General features: G+C 43.1%; 2 protein-coding genes across 2 annotated transcripts; both read right to left on the bottom strand.

Moving 5' to 3' along the window:
- Window positions 1-389: 389 nt before the first annotated feature.
- si:dkey-202l22.3 (7 transmembrane receptor domain-containing protein) lies at window positions 390-6,382 on the bottom strand. The gene is made up of 2 exons (XM_064303323.1): window positions 6,149-6,382; window positions 390-4,306 (listed from the first exon to the last, which is right to left on the bottom strand). Exon 2 carries the CDS (start codon window positions 4,268-4,270, stop codon window positions 3,125-3,127), a length of 1,146 nt encoding a protein of 381 aa, XP_064159393.1. The 5' UTR covers window positions 4,271-4,306; window positions 6,149-6,382; the 3' UTR covers window positions 390-3,124.
- Window positions 6,383-14,966: 8,584 nt separating this feature from the next.
- Window positions 14,967-23,258, bottom strand: si:dkey-202l22.6 (up-regulator of cell proliferation). Its single transcript, XM_064302686.1, has 3 exons — window positions 22,368-23,258; window positions 20,322-20,542; window positions 14,967-19,856 (listed from the first exon to the last, which is right to left on the bottom strand). Exons 2-3 carry the CDS (start codon window positions 20,362-20,364, stop codon window positions 15,097-15,099), a joined length of 4,803 nt encoding a protein of 1,600 aa, XP_064158756.1. The 5' UTR covers window positions 20,365-20,542; window positions 22,368-23,258; the 3' UTR covers window positions 14,967-15,096.
- Window positions 23,259-23,690: the final 432 nt, after the last annotated feature.

Raw genomic sequence — 23,690 nt, 5'->3', positions numbered from 1 at the left:
CCGTAATTAGCATGTGCGCTCAGCGTCCGGGCTCCAGCGTCGTCGGCTCAAGTGAGGACCCGGCCTGTTTTTTCGGCTGTTTCCCCCCCCCCCCCCTCATTCGATTCAGTCTCCGCAGAGCTTTTCTTGGATGTCTCGTATCCAGACCAGACATAATGTACTTTCAAATGAATAGATTTCATCAGCGGTATTGAGCGAAAGCCTGAAACTGATGTAGAGAGACAGAGGAAAGCGAAGTGATATCGATCAGAAAATTACTGATCAGTTGCTTATAATAAAAGTGGAAAAGATGTTTTTTTTTTCTGGTTAGGTTCTTTGTACTAGGCTGGCAATAAATGGAGAAGACACATACATTACCGTACATGAAGACATTTTTATTCAAGAACACTTATATCGAGAACACTTTATTCTTATTCTGAAACAGGTAAGCAGGGCCGTCTTTTATCCAGCTATAATAACATTACACAAAAAAATTATATGAACAAATTTTCCCGACGGACCCTATACCTTCTTCAGTGAAAATAGGAAAATGGACTGAGCACCCTGGACAAAGTCATGCGTGTGTGTGTGTGTGTGTGTGTGTGTGAGTGTGTGTAAGTGATCAAGTGCGTGTGTGTATGTGCGTTTGCCTTCTCTGAAGTCTAGTCTTGAAAAAACTCATTGACTTTTGTTATAAACTGTCAAAGTCGCCATAATATTTAAAATGCATTTGTCTTAGCTTGGGCAATAATTTGAAAATTATTTTAAAATACAAATATCATGCTTATGAGGGTATGAAATAATTTTTTTTCCCACAGTCATCCCCATCTGTGGTGAAACAAGCATTAATGTAACAAAAACAATTATTTGAAAAATATACAGTAAATAGAGAACAATTGGTGGAATGAATCATACCAGCTTGTTCATTAGTCAGAGGAAGTCACCCATTATATGTTGACAACCTAAAAGAAAGATGGAGCACGAAGCACACACGTTGACTAATACACCACCAGTGTTGTCTAAACCAATGCCACATCTCAAAGCCACTTCAGCTTTTGGTTTCTACTTCAGTCATATTTTTTTTGGATTGTCAAAATCCCTCACAGTAACCATACACTGCACAGCAAAGTTTTTGATGTAAAATCAACTCTGATATAGAGTGCTGTTAACTGTAACAGAGTACACGTGTGTTGTCCCTATTGGACTCTGTTATAATTGATTTAACAGCGCTGGAGTTTGTTTAGCACAAGTCATTTTGTTCTGTGAAGTTTTTACACTGTTTAACAAGCACTCATCCGCATATCCTTCAGAATGATGAAATCCTGGCGCCCTCTTATAAGAAGCCAATAAGGCTGTGTGTCTCATTACATATCACTCAGTGCATTAGCACCTAAGCCAACTTGATAAAAGCACACTGCTCAAGGGGCCACTTTGTGTAGATCAAGCACAGTTCATGTTTTTGCCATGCAGATGAATTGCATTGTGGGTTGATCTCGGTGCACGGGGAAAAGCATGGACTCCTGTGCTTGGCTTAGATTTGTAGGACCGTGCGAGCTCGGTCAGTGGAGCGAGGTGCTGGACGTGTTTTCCTACGATAGCTTTGATGCTGAAAAACAGGGTTTGTGAAGCCTTTGAAGCAGCCTATTGTTGCCATGGGGAACTGTTCAGATTGTGGTGAGTGTGGTCACTTCGGACTGCTGACAGTGAGATCGCAATGCAGACAAAGCAAATGTGTGATTTAGCTGGATGTCAAAAAAATTGTAGCAGCTTGAGTTTTGGCTGAGAGCCTTTTAACAAGAAGAAGTTTCAATCGGTTATGTAAGGCTTTATATCAACTTTCTTTCATTTAGAAGAATTTATTTTGCAGTGCAACATCAATAATGCACTAAAAGTTAATTCACACCAAAATAGAACAACAAAACAAATAATTGATTCACACAGCTAACATCCATTTAAAGCCATTATGCATGCTAACACAATCCAAAAATAATTTAGTCAGGAAAAAAAAAATTCTGGGGTGTGCGGGTATAGGAAGGGATCCAAGCTGATTCAAGCTGAAGAGGTAGGTCTTGAATCTCTGACAGAAAATGGCCGCCGGTAATTCTGCTGTTCACACCTCTGTTGAACTTCATTTCATTCATTGTGGGGCCAGAATAGTCAAGTGTCATGACAAGGACAAGCAGCCATGCAGGAAGGGAACTTCAGGATATCTTGGCAATATTGCCTGCTCTCTCTCAAAGGTCGTTGAGGAAATAGTCTGTCCCCCTCCACCCATGTACTGTGCTTTTGCAATCTTAGAGGTTTGTTATCACAAAAAAAGTTTGATTTACCAAGTTCGTATTTCAGTGAGGTAACTCAGTATTGAACTCCAAGAAAACTTGAAGCTTGTGAGTAGCCCATAAACCTATGTGCCCAAAAAAGAATCAAACAATCACGCTTTGAATTCATATCTACAGTAAGTCAGGTTAACCAGATGTTTGGTGTGTAATCCTGATCATTACATGGTACGGCAGCCTGTGCAAAGCACCCTGGGATCATGAAGTTTAAACAATCGGCGGAAGAGTCTCTCTACTGACCAAGACCAAGGTCCTGTGCATTTAAAAACGGATGGGCATTTGAGGGCTCACTGAGACGTCAATGGGCCAGAGAAGATGAACTCTCCCCTTATCATCAGCATAACGAGCAAATTCACAGCTATAGAGATAATGGCAGCTACTGAGAGTGGCTCTTTGTCCATTGCCCCGGGTAGTGAGATCTTTAAACCATGCTATTTATAATCCTATCTGAGCTGAGAGGGTTCATAAGGCAGTTGCTCCCGTGGAGACATCAATACTTGTTCATCAGTGTAGACAGCCTGGGCCACACTTCACTCTTTTGCTTTATGGATATGAGTTCTTATGAAATGGTTGTCACTAGGGGTTTGCGGTTCACGTGTCAGCTTTTCTGCTGGAGAACCGTGGCACTGGCCGCCAAAGCAGGCCAAGAGCCATGCAAGTCACCCTGCAAATGCACTGCTCAAGCCGAAGGAGATAGTCGGCCTTGATGGAGCCGTCAGAGATTAGTTTAGATCCCCGTTTGCACGAAGGAAGTGTCCTATTGGGAGAAGCATTTGGGAGGAGGGTGGGGTATTTTGGGGGAGGGGATTTCAGAGAAAGTTGTCGACGCGACTCTGAGACGCGTCGCGGCCCTCTTTGCCCGGCGGCTCGGACACCAGGCTGAGGCAGGTGGCGTTGTGGCGGGAGGCGTGGAGCGAGACCAGGCCGCCCGGTTGCCGGCGGCGACGGCGGGGCCGCATCCACGCGCGCAGGTGCAGCCGCAGCTTGCTGTGCAGCGAGGCGTAGATGAAGGGGTTGTAGCAGGCGGAGCTCATGGCCACCAGGTGGCAGGAGACCTGCAGCACGTTGACGTAGCGCTTGTCCACGATGCGGAACTCGCCGTCCAGGTCCAGCAGGAGGTTGAGCACCTGCAGGGGCAGCCAGCAGAGGGCGAAGGCGAGCACGGAGGCCACCAGCAGGGAGAAGGTCTTGCGCCTCTTCCTGTTCCAGCTCTGCTGGCTGTGGGTGGGGGCGCCGGGCAGGCAGCGCTGGCGGAGGTGGGCGGTGATGGCGCAGTAGGACACGCTGACCGACAGCAGCGGCACCATGTAGGACGCCAGCAGCATGAAGCAGGAGTACAGCATCCTGAGCCGGCCCGTCCCCGGCCAGAACTCCTCGCACACCACCAGCTCCAGCCCGCTGGGCCTCAGGTCCAGGTAGCGGGTGTTCATGGAGGGGGGCGCGGCCAGGGCCAGCGCCAGGCCCCACACGCCCAGCGCCACGCCCGAGCAGCAGCGCAGGGAGATGCGGCGGCGGACCGGGTGGGCCACCACCACGTAGCGGTCGGCGGCGATGGCGGTGAGCGAGAGCGCCGAGGCGAAGACGGTGGCGGCCTGCAGCAGGGGCACCAGGTAGCAGAGGGGCCGGCCGAAGGACCAGCCGCTGGGGTCGAAGGCGTAGGAGGCGGTCAGGGGCACGCAGCTCAGGCACATCAGCAGGTCGCCGGCCGCCAGGTTGCCGATGAAGAAGTTTGTGGCGTTGTACAGCTTCTTGTCCGCCAGGATGCAGACCAGCAGGGAGGCATTGCCCACGCAGGCCACCGCCACCAGGAGGCAGTAGAGAGGCACAAAAATGGGTTTGAAGCTCAGCAGCAGCTGCATGCCTGGAAACATATTCAGGGGGTCGCTGTGGTTTAGGGGCAGCCCACCCGGGGTGCTGTTAACACGACCCAGGACCTGTTCCAGAAGCGGATCCATCTGGAGAGCTATCCAGTCCTCTTGGGTTTGTGGGGGCTGGAATGAGACAGAAACACAGAGGTGGACTTACTACGGTGCCTAACCAAATATGTGATATCTACTCCCCCTGCTGGCTAATGACAGCAAAACACTTTGCTGGGCATCGTGATAGAGCTCCCCGCAGCCCTACCTTTTCCCTGTGTGGGAGCCAAAAGTATGTGCGCATTCTAATCCGAGGATTCTGCGTCCGATCCTGCTCACTTCTGGATAAACTCTGTTTGGAATTACTGAACGCAACATGCACTGCGGTCAGAGTGAGTACTCACTCTGGTTAGCATAACAATACAGACCTGCGTGTGTGTGTTCTTCTGTCAAGCTACTGTACAGTTTGCTTTCATTCAAAACAAAATAGAAACTAGTAATTATTTCTACGCTATCCAGTTTAATCGGAAAAAGCTCTCTGCGCTGAAATCACTAAGTAGACGTTGCAGTGGATCATTCAATTGTTTTGGTGTCAGCTGCTGACAGGATGATAGTCGGTGTCAGAATGAGACAGTTTGGCGCATCAGGGCATAAATTGCCCATATCCGACAGAGAGGTCTTAAGTGATGGTTCCACAGATCCACTCTGAACAAATATTATTATAAGTCTGTCAGCCAGAAAATCATTATGCATATTTTCCTCCAAAGCAGATTCATTGCTGTTTCATAGTTTGTGTCATGTTGTGGAGCAGTGTGAATGCTGTCGACAAATAAAATAAATCTCAAAGGAGCGCACATGCACGCACACACACACACACACACACACACACTAGTGTCCACATCCCCTGCATCTGTCATAAGAGCTTTGCAAGCGCAACTTACAAACAGAAAAATATGCAGTTTATATGGAAGCAAGTCATTACAGAAAAGGACATTCCACACTCTGAGTACTAGAAAAATAACTAAAGAATAAATATACACTGTTTGAATATCCAACTATTCTGGCATATGCATTGACGAGTTCATTCAACATTATGCAATATTGCATGAACTGTCTTGGTACCTCCCACTTGGAGGATGTTGTCTTCAGTGCAATGATTCACTTTGAATGAATCCAACAGGAGTACCTGTTACCATGGGTACTCAACTGTATTTTAGCTTGAATCCTGACAGAAATACTGAAATATATTTTAATTCAATATATCTGAGCATATCTGAGATTGTCCATATATTTCCCAAAAAATATATTAAGGGTGTTGTCTTCAACGCAGTGAATCAAATTCACTTTGAATGAATGAAGCGGGAGTACCTGTTACCATGGGTACTCAACTGTATTTAAGCCCAGATTCTGACAGAAATCCTGAAATAGGTTTTAATTCAATATATCTGAGCAGGTCTGTGATTCTTCATATATTTACAGAACAAAACAAAAAAAACAAAAAACCCCCCCCACAAATTTCTAAATCGGTTAATCAGACAACCGTGAGGTTAAAGTAACATTTCCATGTCACAGTATGTCTTCAGCACTTTTTTTGGCTTTTGCGCAAACACAGCCTTGGTAATAGCCTCAATTGTATTCATATGCATAACTCACGCTGAGCACTGCTGCCTCCTCTTTTGCTATTAGAGAAGGCTCAGTCAAAAAATTGCCCTGTAACTATTATTGCAGTAAATTTCCTTATGATTATTATAACAACAGCAGTAATCGTCCTCATAACAACAACAACAACTATAATAATAATTATTACCATCACCATAAGAAACATAGCTATCAAAGTTTGATAATCTACCTGTAGAGTCTGTAGAGACTGTTTTATAATATTAATTTGTATCACTTACAGATGAGCATGAATTTGATTTGTGCTATTCAACATGACATACGTGTGAAACATTGACAGTGGTTTGTGGAATGGCTTACCTGAACAAAAGACAGATGCCACAAGTGGAGGAAAAAAACAAGAAGCTTCTTTCTTCACACTGCCTTCTCTCGTTCTCCTCCTTTTTTCTGTCCTTTTCTCTCTCTTTCTCCTCTCCTGTCTGTCTGTCCACCACTTTACTGTGGGTGGAGCTGTAGACTGAAGAACAGGGCTGCAACCAGTGATGGTGTGTATGTTTGCATGTGCGAGAGTGTGTGTGTGTGTGTGTATGTGTGTGTGTGGCTGTTACTCTCATCATCAGCACCAATGATGGAGAGAGAGAGAGAGAGAGAGCAGACAGCTGCCTCTTCGTCACTCAAATAGCCCCCCCCCCACCTTTCTACAGCCTCACTTGCCTCCTCCCTCAATCACATACTCCATAAATGCAGCCTAACCCCTGTCTTGTGTACATACTTGTGTATGTGTTTATGTATACATTTGCAAATGCATGTGTGTTTGTGTGCATCTGAATGCATGTGCCTGTGTGTGTGTGTGTGTGTGTGTGTGTGCATTCACTTGCATTCAGGCTTTCACCTGTGTGATTTTAAATGGTGTATTTATTTTGGCTTTAGTATTTCACGATTGTGTGTTCCCTGTGGTCATGTGTGATTGTGTGTGCCCAGTGATTGTGCATGAATGTGTGAGTCTAATGATCATGCATAATTGTGGGTACTCAGTGACTGTGAATGACTGTGCGTGCACAGTGATTGTGCATGCTTGTGGTCAGCAGGCTGTGTCATATTGGGAGATTAATTATGCATTTTCACCCCTCCCCCATGTTGGATTATTGTACATAGTCGAATATTGCCTGGTTTTAAGTCTGGAAGTACTGTGACTGGAACTGGGTTAGGTGGTAGTACTAGAATTATGCTGGGTTTAGTGGTAGTACAGGGATGGCACTGAGTTTAATGGTAGTACAGGGATGGCACTGGGTTTAGTGGTAGTGTGGGGATGGCACTGGGTTTAGTGGTAGTACAGGGATGGCACTGAGTTTAATGGTAGTACAGGGATGGCACTGGGTTCAGTGGTAGTGTGGGGATGGCACTGGGTTTAGTGGAAGGACAGCACTGTTGTGCAACAGGCGTAGGGTGGGGGCTGGGTAATTCTCAGTGTCTCCAGCGTTTATCTGAAAGCAAGAACATAACAATGGCCAAAGAGCTCGCCAGGGGAAAAGCTTGCTGCTGTCTAATTGTGTTTTATCGATATTACCGACTCAGACAGCCCTGGGCAGCAATAGCAATACCATGCACAGTAAATATGTCCAAGTGACAAGCTCATTTTCCACCCTGACGTACAGAACTGGTACATCGACTGGGCCCACATTTGCATGGCTGGTTTACACCACATTTACATGGACTGGTATCAATACCTACCTCTGATCAATTCAGACATTTAGCAGGATAAAGTCTTTTGTCATTTGTTTCCCATTAAATCATTTAGTATCAGTTCTCTCAAATTCTGTCCATAACTGTTCAATCAATTCAGTACCATGTCATAACTAATTACTTAATTTAATCACTTTTCAATATAAATTTTCTCAATTAACATCAGTCTGTTAAATTATGTGGTGTCTGTATCCAATTTACATAGATAACACAGGAAAATACTCAATATACAGTTTTATTATGAAAATTTAAAGTAATAAATGACTGACATTAGCATGATTTAATGATCAATGTTTTATTTTTTTAATGATTTTCTGTTTCTATCAATAATACAATTTTTACTATAAAAAGTGAAATAATCAGTAAAATTACATTACATTTATTATTAAAATAATTACATTTATATATTCAGAGTTATATTTATATATTCAGGCTTATATTTATATATTCAGGAATTACATGTATATATTCAGCTTTATATTTATATATTTCATGTTTGGCCCCTCATATTAATGAGTTCATATATATACATATATATATATATATATATATATATATATATATAAACTCATTTTAATAACTATAGCAAGACAACTGTATTCCCTGGCTGATTATCTTGTAAAATGATCAGATTTAAAATTCTCTGTAAATTAGCCTATATCAGTTATTTTATATAAAGTAACAATGCCAAAACTCTTGGTACAGTGCAATGATGGTGTTGAAGCTGAAAACTTTGGAGAGAGATTGTAGAGAACGTTTGATCTGTAACATATATGATACTTATGGCAGGTATTACAATGAAATTTCAAATATATCTTTGGCTAGAGGCCCCTGTGGGTGCACAGACAGAACTGGGAAAACTCAATAGTGCCATCAAGTTGCTAAAACCCATTTAGCTGAACAGTATATCTAGCTCCATCAATCCGGCATCAATGAAACCTGAAATTGTGTGCGTCTGAGGCTGGAGAGCAAAAGTATGTTGAAGGTGCTGCTGTACCCAATGAGCTGAAGCAGACGTTTTCTCCATCATAGTGCTTCACCCATTCATTTCAGCTATATTTTGCACTGAGTTTTCTAAATGCAGACTGTAACCGTGCAAAACTGCAACACTGTGAACGCTCTTAAATGGAAAATGAGTCAGTAAATGTCCTGTCTCATTTTGAAATGGTGGATAAATAGAGCTCACATGTGTTTACTCTCCACTACAGCCCTGGTCTGGATGCTTCAAATCAATTAGATACAGCAATTTAAAATGAACATTTGACCAGCGGTTCTCAGAATCAGTCCGGTGGTACCACTGTGTATGCTTGTTTTAATTCCAACCGCAACTGCAATCCTAGAATTTTAGCAAGCTCTTTTTTTTACCTCTCTTTATGTAACTATTTGCAATATAGCACAATGTGGATAAGGGACTTTTATTGTTCATGGCATGCGGAGCTATTTCTGACATGATGTGGTTTAAGTGGGCAAATAATCCCTCTAAACATAAATGTGTAATTAAGTAAAAAATAACCACTTGTTTAAATTCTGGGATTACAATTGTGGTTGGAGCGAGAACCTGAAAACATGGGGACCCCCAGGACTGAGTTTGGGAAACACTGCAAAGTGGGAAATGACTGAAATAAGACGAGCAAGAGTATCAAATGCTTGAAGTCCACAAAAATATGTGGAAAGTTAGCGCTAGCAATAAATATGAACAATGCATTGATAGCCTGGTGCACTCTATCATGGAAAGAAATGTTTTTTTTTTTTGTCTTTAACATAGCGTTGTTAGAAACAGCATCCTGAAATTGCATTAGATACTAAATAAAACAGCGTTACGGTGTGCCCGTCTAAAACAGCCATCGCTTTTTCATACCTTAGCGGACTCATTTTCCTAATCTTGGCGGGTCTTTAGACCGCGGTGGAAACGCAGACAACAATGGCTGAAGGAAGAACCTTTTAGTTCCTTGAAAAGTAATTCCTGGGACTGAGAGTTCCGGGTACTTTGGGTGGAAACGTGGCTTTAGACTAACAGTCTCTCTCTCTCTCTCTCTCTCTCTCTCGGGTGTATTTTATTTTGGTTGTTTGGTTGTTTTTATTATCATTATTCTTATTATGTTTGTGTTTTAAATCTTTCATTCTACTGTGTCGAATTGACAATGATCTCTTTTCTCTGTTTTTCTCACTCTCTATTTCTGTCTCTCTCCAGTGCGTGGCATAAATAAATAAATAAAGTTCAAACATCCTTCGATTAAAAAGTCTAATTAATTGATAAAAATATAACATGACATTTAATGACCTTAGAGTCCATGCTCAATCTTTCGTCTTTGTCCGGGAATGAATTTGCATTTTAATGTGCGAATTAGCCCTGCTCATGACAGATAACCAGGGAGAAGGGAGCACTTTAAAAAGACAGACGGCTATTTGGTTTCAAAGCGTAGGGAGAGGGGCAAGCGCTCTGTTTTTATTTTTGCACAGTACATGTGTAACACTTACATGCGTGTAATGAAACGTGCGAAAGAGACAGCAGGTAGGGTGCTGTTAAGGAGAGGGGTATTTTTGTGAGATTTTTTTTACATATGTTTATATGGGCAGTTTCTTGCAGGTGCCTTCTGTGTGCCAGGCAATTACATCGTCCATTTAAATGGCTAGTTTGTAAACAGTGTTATGAAAAGCAAGAGGAAAATTCCTTTGGGAATCCGGGAGGATTTTTAAGGTTAATGGACAGTTCTGGGTTTTTATTTATTTTTTATATTTCGGAAAACCCTCCAGCTTCACTATGGAAACTTTTCTATGGAAGCTGAAAACAAGATAATACACTTGAAGTAATTCCAAAGCAGAGGTTGTACTTATGACCAAGTTATTTTTTATAGCTTTAGTAAACAATTTTATTATACCTCATGTGATTATATTAAATATGATTTTTGAAGAATAATCAATATGCATACCATATACCTACATCCTCTTTAGGCATAATTTCATTGTACAAGCTACTGTGGAGTTATTTGACCTGTATTTTCTTGCTTAATGCCAGTTGAGAGAACCTTCTGAGTTTAAAAGCAGTACAAGCTCTTCAATCACAGGGCCAGAAAAGTGGGACAAGGAGCAGCTACCGCACTACCTGCTCTTGCATGCATAACATTTGCCCAGCTATTTGCCAATTGAAATTGAAGCTATGATTATGTCTGACTATGAAACAGAAGAGAGTCTATTTATTTGCGCCCAAATTTGCAATTGAGGCTAAGATGAGCAGCTACAGCAGATTGAGGCGAAGAGGTCAAATAGGGCAGGTAACCAATTCCTCTCTGTTCTCTCTGCTGCTGACATCCTGTTGGGGGGACAACTAGTCACTTTTTCAGTTGATCTGGGTTGTCGAAAGACTGTTGATGAAAGTGAACGTTTTGTCTTTTTTTCCCTCCACCCCCCCACACATAGGTATTGCTCAAACACAAAACATTTTCAGTCCTGTTGATTTGTTTTTACTTTGAGGTGTTCTCTCTTGTTGCAGTAATTTGCTTCTCTCCGCATGTAGTACAAAGCCAGCCCTCGTCTTTCTTTGAGTGCACCAGACTCAAGCTGTGTGCCTCACAGGAGGTAGTTCCAACCAAACATAAGATAAAACATCATTTTAAAAAGATTATAATATTCTGTTGAAATGAACAGTGCATTAACAATCAGTAAAGAAATTGTGAAAAAACACAAAACTTAAAAAAAAATTAAAAGAAAAAGAAAAAATAAATCTAGGCCATAAACACTACATTTCCAAAAGCACGCTGACACCCCTTCTGATTAGTGGGGTCGGCTGTTTCAGCAGACGCTCATGCAATCTCTTTTGACAAACATTGGCAGTAGAATGGGTTTTTTCCCACTGGGCAGATTTTAACTTCATTTAACTTCACTTTTTAGTTGTTCAGGCCCAGTTCAATTTTTCCTATTTTCCTTAAGTGTCTTTCTAACAGTGTTTCCATAAAAAGTGCTATTCAAATGAAATTTTACTCAATTTAATTGGATTCCAAGTGTCAAAAACAATTAATTTGCTGTATGTGATGCTAATACCCAGTCCCTTTAGAAAGAATTCATCCCCTTTCAATTTTCAAAAAATGTTTTTCTGTTTCATGCCTTAATTCTAATTAATTGAAATATTTTATCCCCTCACAAATTAAGATTCCGCACATGCATGATTCCAAGAATACATATTTATTCAACAACATTCAATACTTTGCAGATAGACCTTTGGCAGAAATTACAGCTTGCAATTTTCTCGGCTGTGGCTGTATTTGATTTAGGTTTTGGAATATTTGCTCACTCCTGCAAACTTGTGCAAACTCTGCCAAGTTACTCAAAAAAAAAAAAATTCTTCATTGGATGCACCTAAAATTTTATTTCAATTTGGTACACCTATGTATTTTTTTGGGTTTCTTAACTGAAATGAACCTTAAAAAAATTTGTTGTGAAACCTTAAATCTTAAAAAATATAGCAGTAAAAAACTGGAGTAAAACATTTTAGGTGTATTCACTGAATCATTTTTTTTCAGGCCAATCCACAGATTTACAGAGGGGTTTAAGTCTATGCTTTTGGCTGCAGGGCCATTCCAAAACACTGGCAGGCAGACTACAGGCAGACTTAATGTTACCTTTTTTCAAAAGAGGCTTCTGCCCAGCCACCCTCCCCAAAGGGCCAAATCTGTGCATTGCTGAAGAGATTGGTCTCTGGATAGTGTCTCCCCAGAGGGCTCTGAAACACTGTCAGTGCGATAGCCAACCTCTCGGTCTCTTCTCTGACAATTGCCCTTCTTGACCAGTTGCTGAGTTTGGTAGGAAAGCCAGTTCTTGGTACTGCCTGGGTTTTACCATCTTGTTCGAATGGACTTAAGGCTTCTAGGAATATTTCACAGCTTTTCCACTCTTTTAATAACCTATGCTGGTTTGCCTCCTAATAACTTCATCTCAAGTTTCACGGGTTAGGCCCTTCATCTTCATGATAGCATGACTCATCTGGTGACTCAGTGTGACTCGGCTATTTTAGCTGTGAGATCTCGCAAAGTCGCTCATATTTATTCCCCCAGCCATACAATTGAAGACAAGGCGGCTTAGAAATGATCATTGGTGGCTCTTTTTTTTTAATGTATTCAGTGTTTTTGTTCAAGAAAATGGAATACACCTGGCCCAATTTAGGTTTCTTAATACAAAGGGGGTGAATACTTATAAATTAAATCAAAAATACATTTTCTGGTTTTTATTTTTAATTCAGAAGACGTTTGTAAAGATGTTTAATCTTGCCATTGAAGAGAGCTACTTATGAGCAGAACAAAAATCGCTTTTTACATTACAGGCATTTAGCAGACTCTCTTCCCCAGAGCGACTTACACAACTTACCTTTTAAACACATTTTAGTTTGACTGCTTTGCAAAACAGCAAAATGAGAAATAACCAATCGGGGTGAAAACCTTCTGAAGGCACTCTCTCTCTGACAGTTAAAATGGGAATGATAAGCGAACACGAAGACCTTCGTGGCTTGTTGATATATAATGCATATTTTACACAATGGTCCTCTTTTCAGATTAAATTTAGTGACCAGATCACTACACTAGCTTGTGTCTTATGGAAATTCTCTTGTGGTTTAAGTGTATGTGCAAAGGAAAATTGTACAAAAAAACACAATTTGATTAGGTGAGTGATTATCCACCCCTAAATTCACCTGATAATCATTTGCTCAATGGAACTGTCCATTATTACAGTTCTTTGTGTTCGTGCCAGAGCCTTATCAACAGCCTGCCAGAGCAAGCGTTGCTGAAGAAAGGCAGTGTAATAACCTGTTTAAAAATATATATTTATCTGTGGAGAAAAAAAAAAAAAAACATTGAGATTGACATATCTTTTTCAAAGGAGGCCATGGGCAGTCTGTCTTGTTGACTTCTTGCAAATAAGAATGAAATGTACTGTCACTCAGGTCCGTCTCTCGCATTCGTTCCTTGTCTGCTTCTCTTGCGGGCGATACAGCGTTGACTTAATGGACCACTCAAGTTATCAATAGCCTCAAAATGTCAAAGATAGAAAAAAAAAAATCATGACTCATGGCCCCAGTGACACATCTCGGTTTTCTTAAGAATAACATGATACCTTCATGAGCAATGCATAAATATGTATAATATATACTCCTGCCAGTCAAATTAACCCAAAAAAAAATTCATTTTACAGATTACTTCACTGTGACTGGTTATTTCGTATAGTTTTACAGTTGTCATTTTGTGGGAGTGGTAACATACAAAACAGGCTTGGAATATGTGCTATGTATTAAATTATACAGCATAGCTGACTGCGGTAATGTAGCACAAGCAGTAACACACTACAATAGCTTATATTACTTGGTTCAGATTTCTCATGAATGTGAATGTGGTGCTTGCAGATGTGTTATGTAATGTAGGGGAAATTTATATGTTTTGTTAATGTTGTCTTATTACTGAACCCTTCACGCAAAGTCTTATTGATTTCATAGAGAAGGAAATACTCTGAGCCAGGACATGTGTGTACAACATGAAGCATTCCATGACTGATTTGGGTGTGGAAGACTATACATCAGAAGGTGTGATTCAATATATTTTATTAATTGGTTGACTGTTCTAAACAATTACCACTTGGTTCAATGATTGACGGTTGATGGCACCCTGATCATCCAGGAATAGTCTTTCCAGCTATAGCCAGTTGAAAGATTTTAAATGTTAAGGTGTTGTTTTTCAAAACAATAAACAGAAATGCCAATTTCTTAAGCTCCTGAATAATATGAGGGATTCAGATGACCTGATGTATTTATGCAGGTTTCCCGAAGCTGAAATGTCAATGCTGCAGGTGGACTGGATTATGCTGCCCTCGTGTGGTTGGAGTTGCTCATTGCAGGGATCTTTATAATCAGAGAAATACTGTACAAGGGTGCTCTTCTGCTTCCACTTGACAAGGGAACAACCAAGATCCCCTTGCAAAAAAGTTTTATACATGATTTCCCATGTTTAGCTCAAGGTCTTTGAATGAAAATAGCTAAATGAAAGTTATGAAATGGCATAGTCAGGCAAAACCTTTACCAATTTTTATTTAATTTTTATTTGTTTTTAATTACAATCTTAATTCAGAATAGAATTCATTCATTACCAGCACAACCTATTAAAATCTGGTACCAAAAGTTGTACAGAAAGAATTGGACAAATGTAACAGGTGCTATATGGCAATAGCAATCCCATGGCATTGTTGATTATTGTTGCTTTTTATGTTGACAATAATTCAAAGACACCTCCATGTACAGTACATGTACAGTATGCTGCTTCTTGTATCAAATTTCATTTTTATTCATTGTGCAAAAGAAAAGGTAAGGTAAAGGGTTATATTGTGAATTTATTCCCTATACCTATATGTTTTTTCTGTGAGAACATGCAATGCTGCTTCCTCAGAGATTTGATTAAAAAAAAAAAATTAAATTTAAATATTTAATAAATTCTCAGTTGCATATATGCTATTTACATGGAGACGTGTGTACTATTCAATTAATATGCTTAATGTGATTTTGAAAAATTGAGTTTCACATAATGTCAGTTTCACAATATACCAAAGGTCTCTCTCAGGCTCTGAATAGCTTCCTCTTGGGTGATGGTCAACCATTCCTCTGGCAACTGAGCTGGTTCACACTGGTACTCCTGGGCAAACCTACTGTTGTGTCTCACCAGCACATACTTCCAGTAGACACTTTGCCCCCGGGTGCTGGGGGCCTCCTCAGGAATGCTCCAGTTGGGATACACTGATTGGTAGTCCCTGTAGGGGAGGAACTGTCCAGCCGTATCTCTGTTGCAAAACTGGTTTTCCCCGACGATGTCAGAGGGGCATATGGTGTGGGACAGGGAATCGGAGGCGGCGCATGCATAGGAGACTAAACCCTTAGGCCGGTGCAGCAGGGCACGGTGCACCGTGTGATCCCGTTCCCATGCCTCACACGGGGCTTTGCAGAATGGGCACCGTTCCTCGCACCCTCTCACCCTGAGGTAGAGTTCGTCCAGTGGATGGACTGGGAGGGCCTGCAGCTTACTAGCGATATTCTCAGTACTGCAGCCGCCGCCTTGCAAGAACTCCTGATTGACAGCCTGCAGCATCTCGGTCAATGACTTCTCCAGGCACTCTATGAACCTGTCCCCTGGCATGGTGATCTGGAAGAGGGGCCCCTGCAAGGCATCGCGGGGAATGGCTACATCCCCGGGGCCCTCCAGGTCATCACACACCCTCTCCAGCAGCAGCCTTACGTTCCTCCATGACTCATTCCAGCAGCCTCCAATCTGCCTCAAGGTCGTCAACATCCTCTCTGAGATCAGCTCAAGGTGCTGCTGCATCCACCCATGCAGCATTTCTGTCCCAGAGAGGAACTCCTTTATGTCGTCCTGAATCCTCCTCCTGATGAAGCTCTCACTGGATAGCAGGTACTCCAGGAAGCTCTCAAAACTGTCCTCTTGCAGCAGTTCCTTCAGGAGGTTGAAGTGGAATGCTTGTGGAGATTGGTAATGGTGACCATCATCGCTGCTAAGCATGTGCTCCAGGATCAACTTCCCCAGTGCATGGTAGATGTAGTCCAGCACGGCTGGCTTAAGGCAAAGGGTGATAAAGGCCCTGGCAGCCTTCCGACACTGGTCCCTTTTGCGGAAGTCGTAGACAAACTTCCAGAAGTTCTGGTCCCGAGCCCTTTCAAGGTGTGCTAGGGGGTCGCTCTCCTTGGTGAAGTTTTCATGCATTTCCTGGAAGGAGCGGGCTGCACTTGCACAGACATGTAACTTCAGCTCTACCTCAAACCTTGACCTAATGTCAAACTGCTTTGTCTCCAAGGCCTTGTCCACTATTTTTAACAACTCTCTGGTGTAGCTGTCAAGGTAATCTCTATTGAGGGACTTTTTTCTTAAGGTGTACCTTCTGCACTTCTCTGTCACCCTGTCCGCTAATTCCTGGGCCTGCATTTTGTGTTCATAAGTGAACATCTGCTTCAGCCTGCTTCGATAGCCAAAGTGCTCTTCATCAACCGTGAAGGCGGAGGCCTCATAGCTGGCCATCTCTGTCAGCTTATCCAGATGCTTGCTGATGCCACGGTTGGAAAGGTTCTCCCTCAGCTGCTGGAGGACCTGGCTGGCGATATCTTGTGTTGCCAGGGGAGTGAGGTCCAGCTTGGAGATGGACTCATCCCAAACTTGGTCGAACTCTTCCTGCAGCTGTTTGTCCTCCGGAATGGGATCACTAGCCTTGTAGCGCTCTAGGATCGACCCCAGGCGTACCTCCAAAGCTGCCTCTAGCTCTGTCTGGAAGTGTTTTGTTTTTGTGGCTATATCATGCTCCCTCTTAGCAGCCTCTAGCTTGTAACTGGCCTCACAAGCTGTGTGTTCCTTAAGCATGTATACACTGTTGGTGAAGTTATCTCTGTACGTTTCTATCAAGGATGAATGGCCTTTACCTTTCTTGAAGTATTCCTCCAGGTTTGAAATGAATTTGGAGGCTTCAGACTCTACTTCTTTCACTGCCTGTATCTTCAAGCTGCTGAGAACTTCTTCCAAACTCTGATGTCCATTGGGCTCCTCATTCACCGGAGTGTTCTCCTCAAATGTGCGGATGAGCTCAACTGCCCCCTCAACCCAAGGGTCCATATGTCCAAGGAAGGTATGCTCCCAGTGGGAGAATTCTCTGCATAAGTCACAGAAGGCTTCACCCACACCTGTGTTTTTCATTTCAAATGGGAATTTCTCAAATAGCACTGTCTCCCACAAACTTGTCACATGTTCCATGAAGTCCATGAGGCTTATTGAAGGGGTATAGGCTGCACACTTACGCAGTGTGGTGAGCAGAGTCTGCTTATGATCCATCACTGCCTTACTGTACTCAGGGCTGACAGGTGCCATGGGATGACTGTTTTGCCAAGGCCCCTGCAAACACAGCTTGCTGCTCGTGACCTCATATTCCTGGAGGTTGTCAAAGCTGGACTCAATCAGGTTCTTGTCTCCCGCGGCCATGATCTGAGTGACTCGACTCAGCAGCTGAAGCAGCTGCTTGGTGTCCGCACCACTGCCTTGAGCCACAGCCTGGAAAAAGGGCATCCTTCCTGTCTCCTTCACACGCAGGAGGGCGTTCACCATGATCCGCAGGGTGTCCCACATCTCCGCCTCACCCTGCGTTGGAAGATTGAGCAGCGTCACGTCGCTCAGTCCCATGGCAAACGTAGCCAGCTCATTGTTGTGCATTTCTGTGTCTTCCTCCTGGTCCATCCCCAGGCACCTCAGCCCCTCTGTGTTGATCAGTAGCAGGAAGTTGCATGCTAGGTCCTTTCTCAGGTTCTCTGGAACAGCGAGTAGGAGCATGAAAGCTCCCCTGACGTTTTGCTTGTCCCCAACAGGGAAAGTCACTCCCAGTAAAGCAGAGATCACTGCAGCATTACTGGAAGTATGGAGACCCAGCACTGTTAGAACCCGAACACGACTGCCCTGTGGCAGCCGGCTCTGCACCACAGACAGCACACTGCCTATCAACTGTGGGGGCATGGTGGAAGCATCCCCATCCAGCAGCTCCAATGGGAGGCCATACAGGAGCAGGTCAGTTGCTAGAGCTGGGAACGACAGTACCCCATCAGACCCACTGCCAGGACTTAAGATGGACATCTCAAAGATCAGACCCATCTCGCGGGTGAAATGCTTTAGCCCCAGGAAGGGTTCCGGTTGCTTCATCATCTGATTGGAAATTTTCTCTGAATTTTCTTGGATCTCCTCTGTCCCCTCAGCAGTGGTGGCCTCCTGCTTCTTTGTGATTGGCTGTCTCTGCCATGCTATTGCATTTAGCCTCAGCCTCATCCAGCTCAGGAAAAAGGCTCTCTTCAGCTTATCCGGTGTGGAAAGGGCAGCAATGAAGCTCCTCATAGCTGCAGTCCTCCTGTATGCTCTTTTCTGCTGGCAGAGGCGTTCCATCTCTGTCTTCGTCTCCTGCTGCCTTTGAGCTGATTTCACTGAATCCTTTAGCCGGCACTCCTCCTTCTCCAATTGCGTGAGCCTTTTCCAAAGCTGACCTTGCAGTGGCAGCTGCTCTTCCATGTACCTGCTGGCTCCCAGCTGCTCAAGCCCTTCCAGCACCTCCTCCACCTGAGTCAGTGCCATTCTACAGACCTCACCTTCATCAATGGTGATGCTCAGCTCGTGGGCGGTGGCAGCTGCTTTGACAAGCGTCATCGATCGCAGGCTGTCTCGCAGCAGCCGGCTTGCAGCCCCGCTCAGTGTGCTTGCAAGCACCTCCTTGCTGTCTTGTGTGCTGTAGGAGAACACTGCTCCCTCAGGCAGCTCCAAGCCCTCAGCCAGCTTTTTAAGTGCCATATCTTTCCTCCCTTGTTCCTCTTCCTCTTTCCCCTTCTCCCCCTCTCCCTGCGAGCACATGATGAGGAAGACCCGGCTACCGCTGTCCCTGAAGGAGGCCAGCAGGAGGCGCTCCGCTGCCCCCAGGGATTCACAGAACACAAAGAGCGCCGAGGAGTTGCGGCACAGGAAGTGGAGCTGTGCTTTGAAGGCGCCGGTGCTTGTGGCGGCGTCTCCACGGAGGTTGGCAACCATCACCGGCTCATGGAAAATATCCAGGTCGCGGTCACCCGAAGGCAGGTACCAGCTGACCTCCACCAGACCGTCTGAGAGCCTCCGAGGCAGTTGGCCTCCGTCCATGTCCCTATGCAGAAAACAGCTAGTTGGCCCCTGGAAGCCCCCAAGAATGTGGTTCACAACCTGGGACTTAGAGACGCTGCAACGACCCAATCTGACAAACGACAGCAAAGGCATGTTGGCACTGGTTATATCCCCCTTAATGAAGCTGCCAGGTTCTGATAGTGATTGTGGCCTCCATTTCCTCACCACTGGCCGCAGAGACCACAAGAGGAGGGTGACCTGCCCACCCTGTGCACTAGGGGGCAGCAGCAACGGAACAGCAAAGCCACACTGTGCCATCCGAACTGTCATCTCCTGGCGCAGGAAGCTGCTCGCGGACATGTAGACAGCAGTTACCAAATCCAGGGGGTTGACTGCACATTGGGTGTCCTTCCCCAGCCCCGGGAGGTCCCCATTCCCCAGGGCTTCAGGAAAGGGGTCTGCTTGGGTGAGGCAGCGGGTGCTCCGGGCCTGGGGGCTCAACAGCCACAAGCGGTGCAGGAAGGTGTGGGGGAGGTCGCTTGGGCCCTGAGCGGGGGGGTCCTCCAGGTTCCAGGTGTTGATCTTTAACATGGCCGCCAGGTCCAAGGGTTCTGACCGCTGGCTATCCAGCCCGAGCAGCTGCAGTACATCCTCCAGGCCTCGTTCCTCTGCAGAAACTTTCAAAATAAAAATACCAAACATCAACTATTTAATCAATTTAAAGTGCAAACTATTTGAAAAAAGTTTGGCTATATTCAAAATCACAAGTTATAGTTCCAACTGGATTACAAAATTGATTTACATTAGAAGAGACAAATAATCACCTTTATTTGTGATATGTGATCTAACATGATCTGAACAGGCATGACATGATCAAGATGATTTGATGATTTTTTTTATTGCAAATTAAAATGATTTACATTTTTCCTAGTGCCCATTTCAACCAGTTATCTTACAATTTTTTTATACTTTGGCTCAATAAATGCACTAAGATGTAACATTAATGGTCCACAAACTTGATTTCTTTTGCATATAATGCTTTTGATTTGTCTTAGTTGATACATTAAAACTATTGGAAGGAAAGCCACTAAAAGCAGTCGCAACAAGACAGCCCCCTGGGAAAGAGTGACTGAATGACTTACATGTCCTGGTCTTACGGCTCAGCGATAAGTGCTTGAAAGACATGGCTGATATCACTTTCTCTCCCTCTTTCTCTCTCTTTCTCTCTCCTTCCACCTCTTTTTTCCACTGCCTGGAATTCAGCGGTGCCTGCACTCAGCTTGACTGGTGTCCTTCTGTGATTGGATGTCTGATTCCACAGCGCCAGACTTATTCAGCCTGCCTTCCACCTAATAGACAGTGACTTTTGAGATGTGGAAGAAGAAGAAATGCTTCATGAGAAATAACCACTATTGATATGAACAGGAGGAGAGGTCAGGTGTGGGATATTACAAAGTTTAAGCACATGACATGGCAGTGTAGAGAATAGTAGATGATACCAAAACACAAGAATAATGTCATGATGATGTAGACTATTTAATGAATTGCTGATTGTTCCCACCATTAATGATTGCCATTTGACATTCCATGTGACACATAAAGTTGAAATGACCACATTCTCTTCAGATGGTAAGATGAAAAAACACAGGCCACATTAAGTAATTTATGTAACATTGGGTAGCACTGCATTGGAATACAGATTGTTCAATTTGTGTGAGCCAAAATTGTTTCTTGTAACTTTTTTAAAAAATTTTTATTTTATTTTAATACTTTTAATGGCAGGCCCACCATTAAACATGTGAATTAATGATGTAAAGACAGTGCTTTGTATATGTCAGTAATTTGGCCTTTAGTATGTTGAAAATTTTTCCTCAGATAGAATTAACAACGAGAAGTTTTTGCTAAACAACGATCCAAATAGAAATAACAACCATAGATTTGCTTAACAATAGCCAAAATAGAATCAACCAGACTTGTGCTTGATAACGGTAAAACAATATGCACAATAAGGGCTACAGAATAATACTTCAATTTCAAATGATCAATTCAACAAAAATCAATAGAGATAAAATTAGTCATATTACCTTTGGAGTTATTCCATAGTAATAATGTCATTGTTAATGTGATGCTTGGTTTTTGTACAACAATAGCAGGAGTGAAATGTGTAACTTTGTGTATTCAGGGGTAGGATGCTAATTTGTAAGTGGCTAAAATGACAGGGTTCTCATGTTTCTAACATTGTCTGCTTAAAGCAATGTGGTTTTACAACGCATTTCTCGGGTGATATGAATCACAGATTGATTGAGATTACATACATGTCTCTGCATGGGCAGCTCAGCGTGGAACATGACTGACTGGTTTGCCTCCCTGGCTGTCTCTGGTTTCGGACCCGATTTCACTCGCGATACCTGGCTTTTACCTGAGATCTAGCCTAAATGGGGCTCTGTGACGTGCCAGCTTGCCACACCCTTGAGCAGAGAGCTTGTCCTTCGAACCCTGAGCGGATGCATGGAGGAGAGAAATGAGACCTGCCCCAAAGCCCTGTGAGGCAGTCCAGCATGTACACCAGCTATTTTAGCATTTAGCCTTGTACCTGGTCCAGATGAACCCAGTGAGCAAAACTAAAAGTTCTTGTGCATAAAGAAAGATAATTTCATTAGAACAATGAGCTTGTTTTCACATAAATTTCTGTCTCATTTTATCTTTTTCTTTTTCTATCCAGAATTCTTTTGAATGTTACAAAAATGATCTGGCTCAAATCCATCGCTGCATATATGCACTTTATACAACCCCTGTTTTCTCTGCCAAAACCTTACTATTATTATCTTATTTTTGTTACAATGGTAATTTCTTGAAGGAAATCTTGGACCGTCATTTAAAAGCATCAGTAATTAAGTTAATTGATCTTTTTTTTAGAGTTTTAAAATTAATTTGAGATGTTCTGTGAAACAGATCCTGAAAAGCACCTGAGCATGAACACTGAGAAGTGTTAGTGTAAGAGCTGGAGAATCCAAGCGGGTGCAGAGCCAGTGACCTTCACACCTTGCGTGGTCTTAACGTGGCCCTGACACCTCACAGGTCCGCGGCTTTCACACAGAACCACCTCATGGGTCTTCACAGCACAGGGAACTCTAAATCAGTGTTGATGAGTGTTGATGACGGTGAAAGCAGAAAAGCAGAAAGCCTACCTTCAGGATATGGCACCCAGTGGAACCTGAGGCTGTGCATCCAACGAAAAGGTGTCTTTATCTAAATGACGATTCTCCTGTCAGAGGACGTTCTTATACTAATGCGATAAGAATCATGCCAGCACATATCTTTCTTCCTTGTACCTGCTGTTCTTTCTCTCCCTCTCTGTCTCCCTCACTCACGCACATATGCACACACATGCACAGGCACACAAATAGACACACACGCACACACACACGCACACACAACTACAAGAGATAAGTGTAAAATACTTTCACTGACGGCATATTTTTTCCTGTTTATATGGGAAAATAAAACCTTGAAGTGAATATACTTTTGCTTACAACTTTGTCCTCAGTGATGCGTGAAAAATGTTTTATTGCATCAAGGTATCTGGTTGTATCGTATTGTATTTGATTGAGCAGTTCTTGTGTAATGATACACTACAGTGCTAGGTTAAGCTAATACTGTTAAGACACAAACTACCGATTAAACAAGTCAGAGATATCAAGAGCTTCATTAAATACAAATGATTAAAACATAAATGTTTACAGCAAGACAAGCACGTACAGACATACACTGTTAGATACATTCTGACAACACATACACAAAAATTTTTGAGATGTTTAAAAGGCGTGTCGTTTTAAATTTGACGTACTTCCTTCGGTCATTTTCATCCGCACAGGTAATGCACGTAAAAAGGAGGGGGGGTTGTGGCGTCAGTCGACTTAAACACATTCCGTTAATCTGAACTTCTGTTAAGCTTCCTGCGCACTCGCTGATCGATCCTATCTGATGAATAGAACCCGGTTGTGAACATTCTCTCCACTTCAGTGGTGCGTTCTGGCGCATTCTTGAATTTGACCTCCAGAATGTCTGACATCGTTTGCGGCAGATAAAACATGCTGTCCTCATAATTTAGCAATGCCCTCTGCATTCTTGCCACTCGCAGTAGCCTTTTCGAAAACACTCCGGGGACATTCGTGTGCTGACTGTATAGGAGAGCACTAAATTAGACCGCATCCATAGTGGGTAGGTTACTGAGGGGGATCTTTCAACAGATCTTTTTTCGTTGCCCACGTTGTTCTGAAGCATGCAAAACAATGCACATTACAGGAGATGTTTTCAAAGCTAGGTCAATATTTAGTCTTTTTAAAAAATTGTATGCCCTATGTTTTCATTTCTTTTTAAGAACTTTCATAATCTTTTTAGCCAAACATTTGACCTTGATAGCAACAGTTTACGTTAGATGGATTGGCAGTGCACAATATCCCATCTCAAAATAACTGTTCTCAAAAGTGTTACGCTCCAGACGTTGCGGC

Source organism: Anguilla rostrata, chromosome 12, assembly GCF_018555375.3.
Source record: "Anguilla rostrata isolate EN2019 chromosome 12, ASM1855537v3, whole genome shotgun sequence".
Lineage (NCBI taxonomy): Eukaryota > Metazoa > Chordata > Actinopteri > Anguilliformes > Anguillidae > Anguilla > Anguilla rostrata.
Note: the sequence above shows the minus strand (reverse complement) of the source record. Positions and strands in the feature narration are given on the sequence as shown.

Excerpts from the sequence above, each read along its gene's own strand:
- si:dkey-202l22.3 (XM_064303323.1), bottom strand. The coding sequence starts at position 4,270 with ATGGATCCGCTTCTGGAACAGGTCCTGGGTCGTGTTAACAGCACCCCG.
- si:dkey-202l22.6 (XM_064302686.1), bottom strand. The coding sequence starts at position 20,364 with ATGTCTTTCAAGCACTTATCGCTGAGCCGTAAGACCAGGACAT. Across the intron at positions 19,857-20,321 it reads GAGCCGTAAGACCAGGACAT|TTTCTGCAGAGGAACGAGGC; the intron begins GTAAGTCATTCA and ends TTATTTTGAAAG.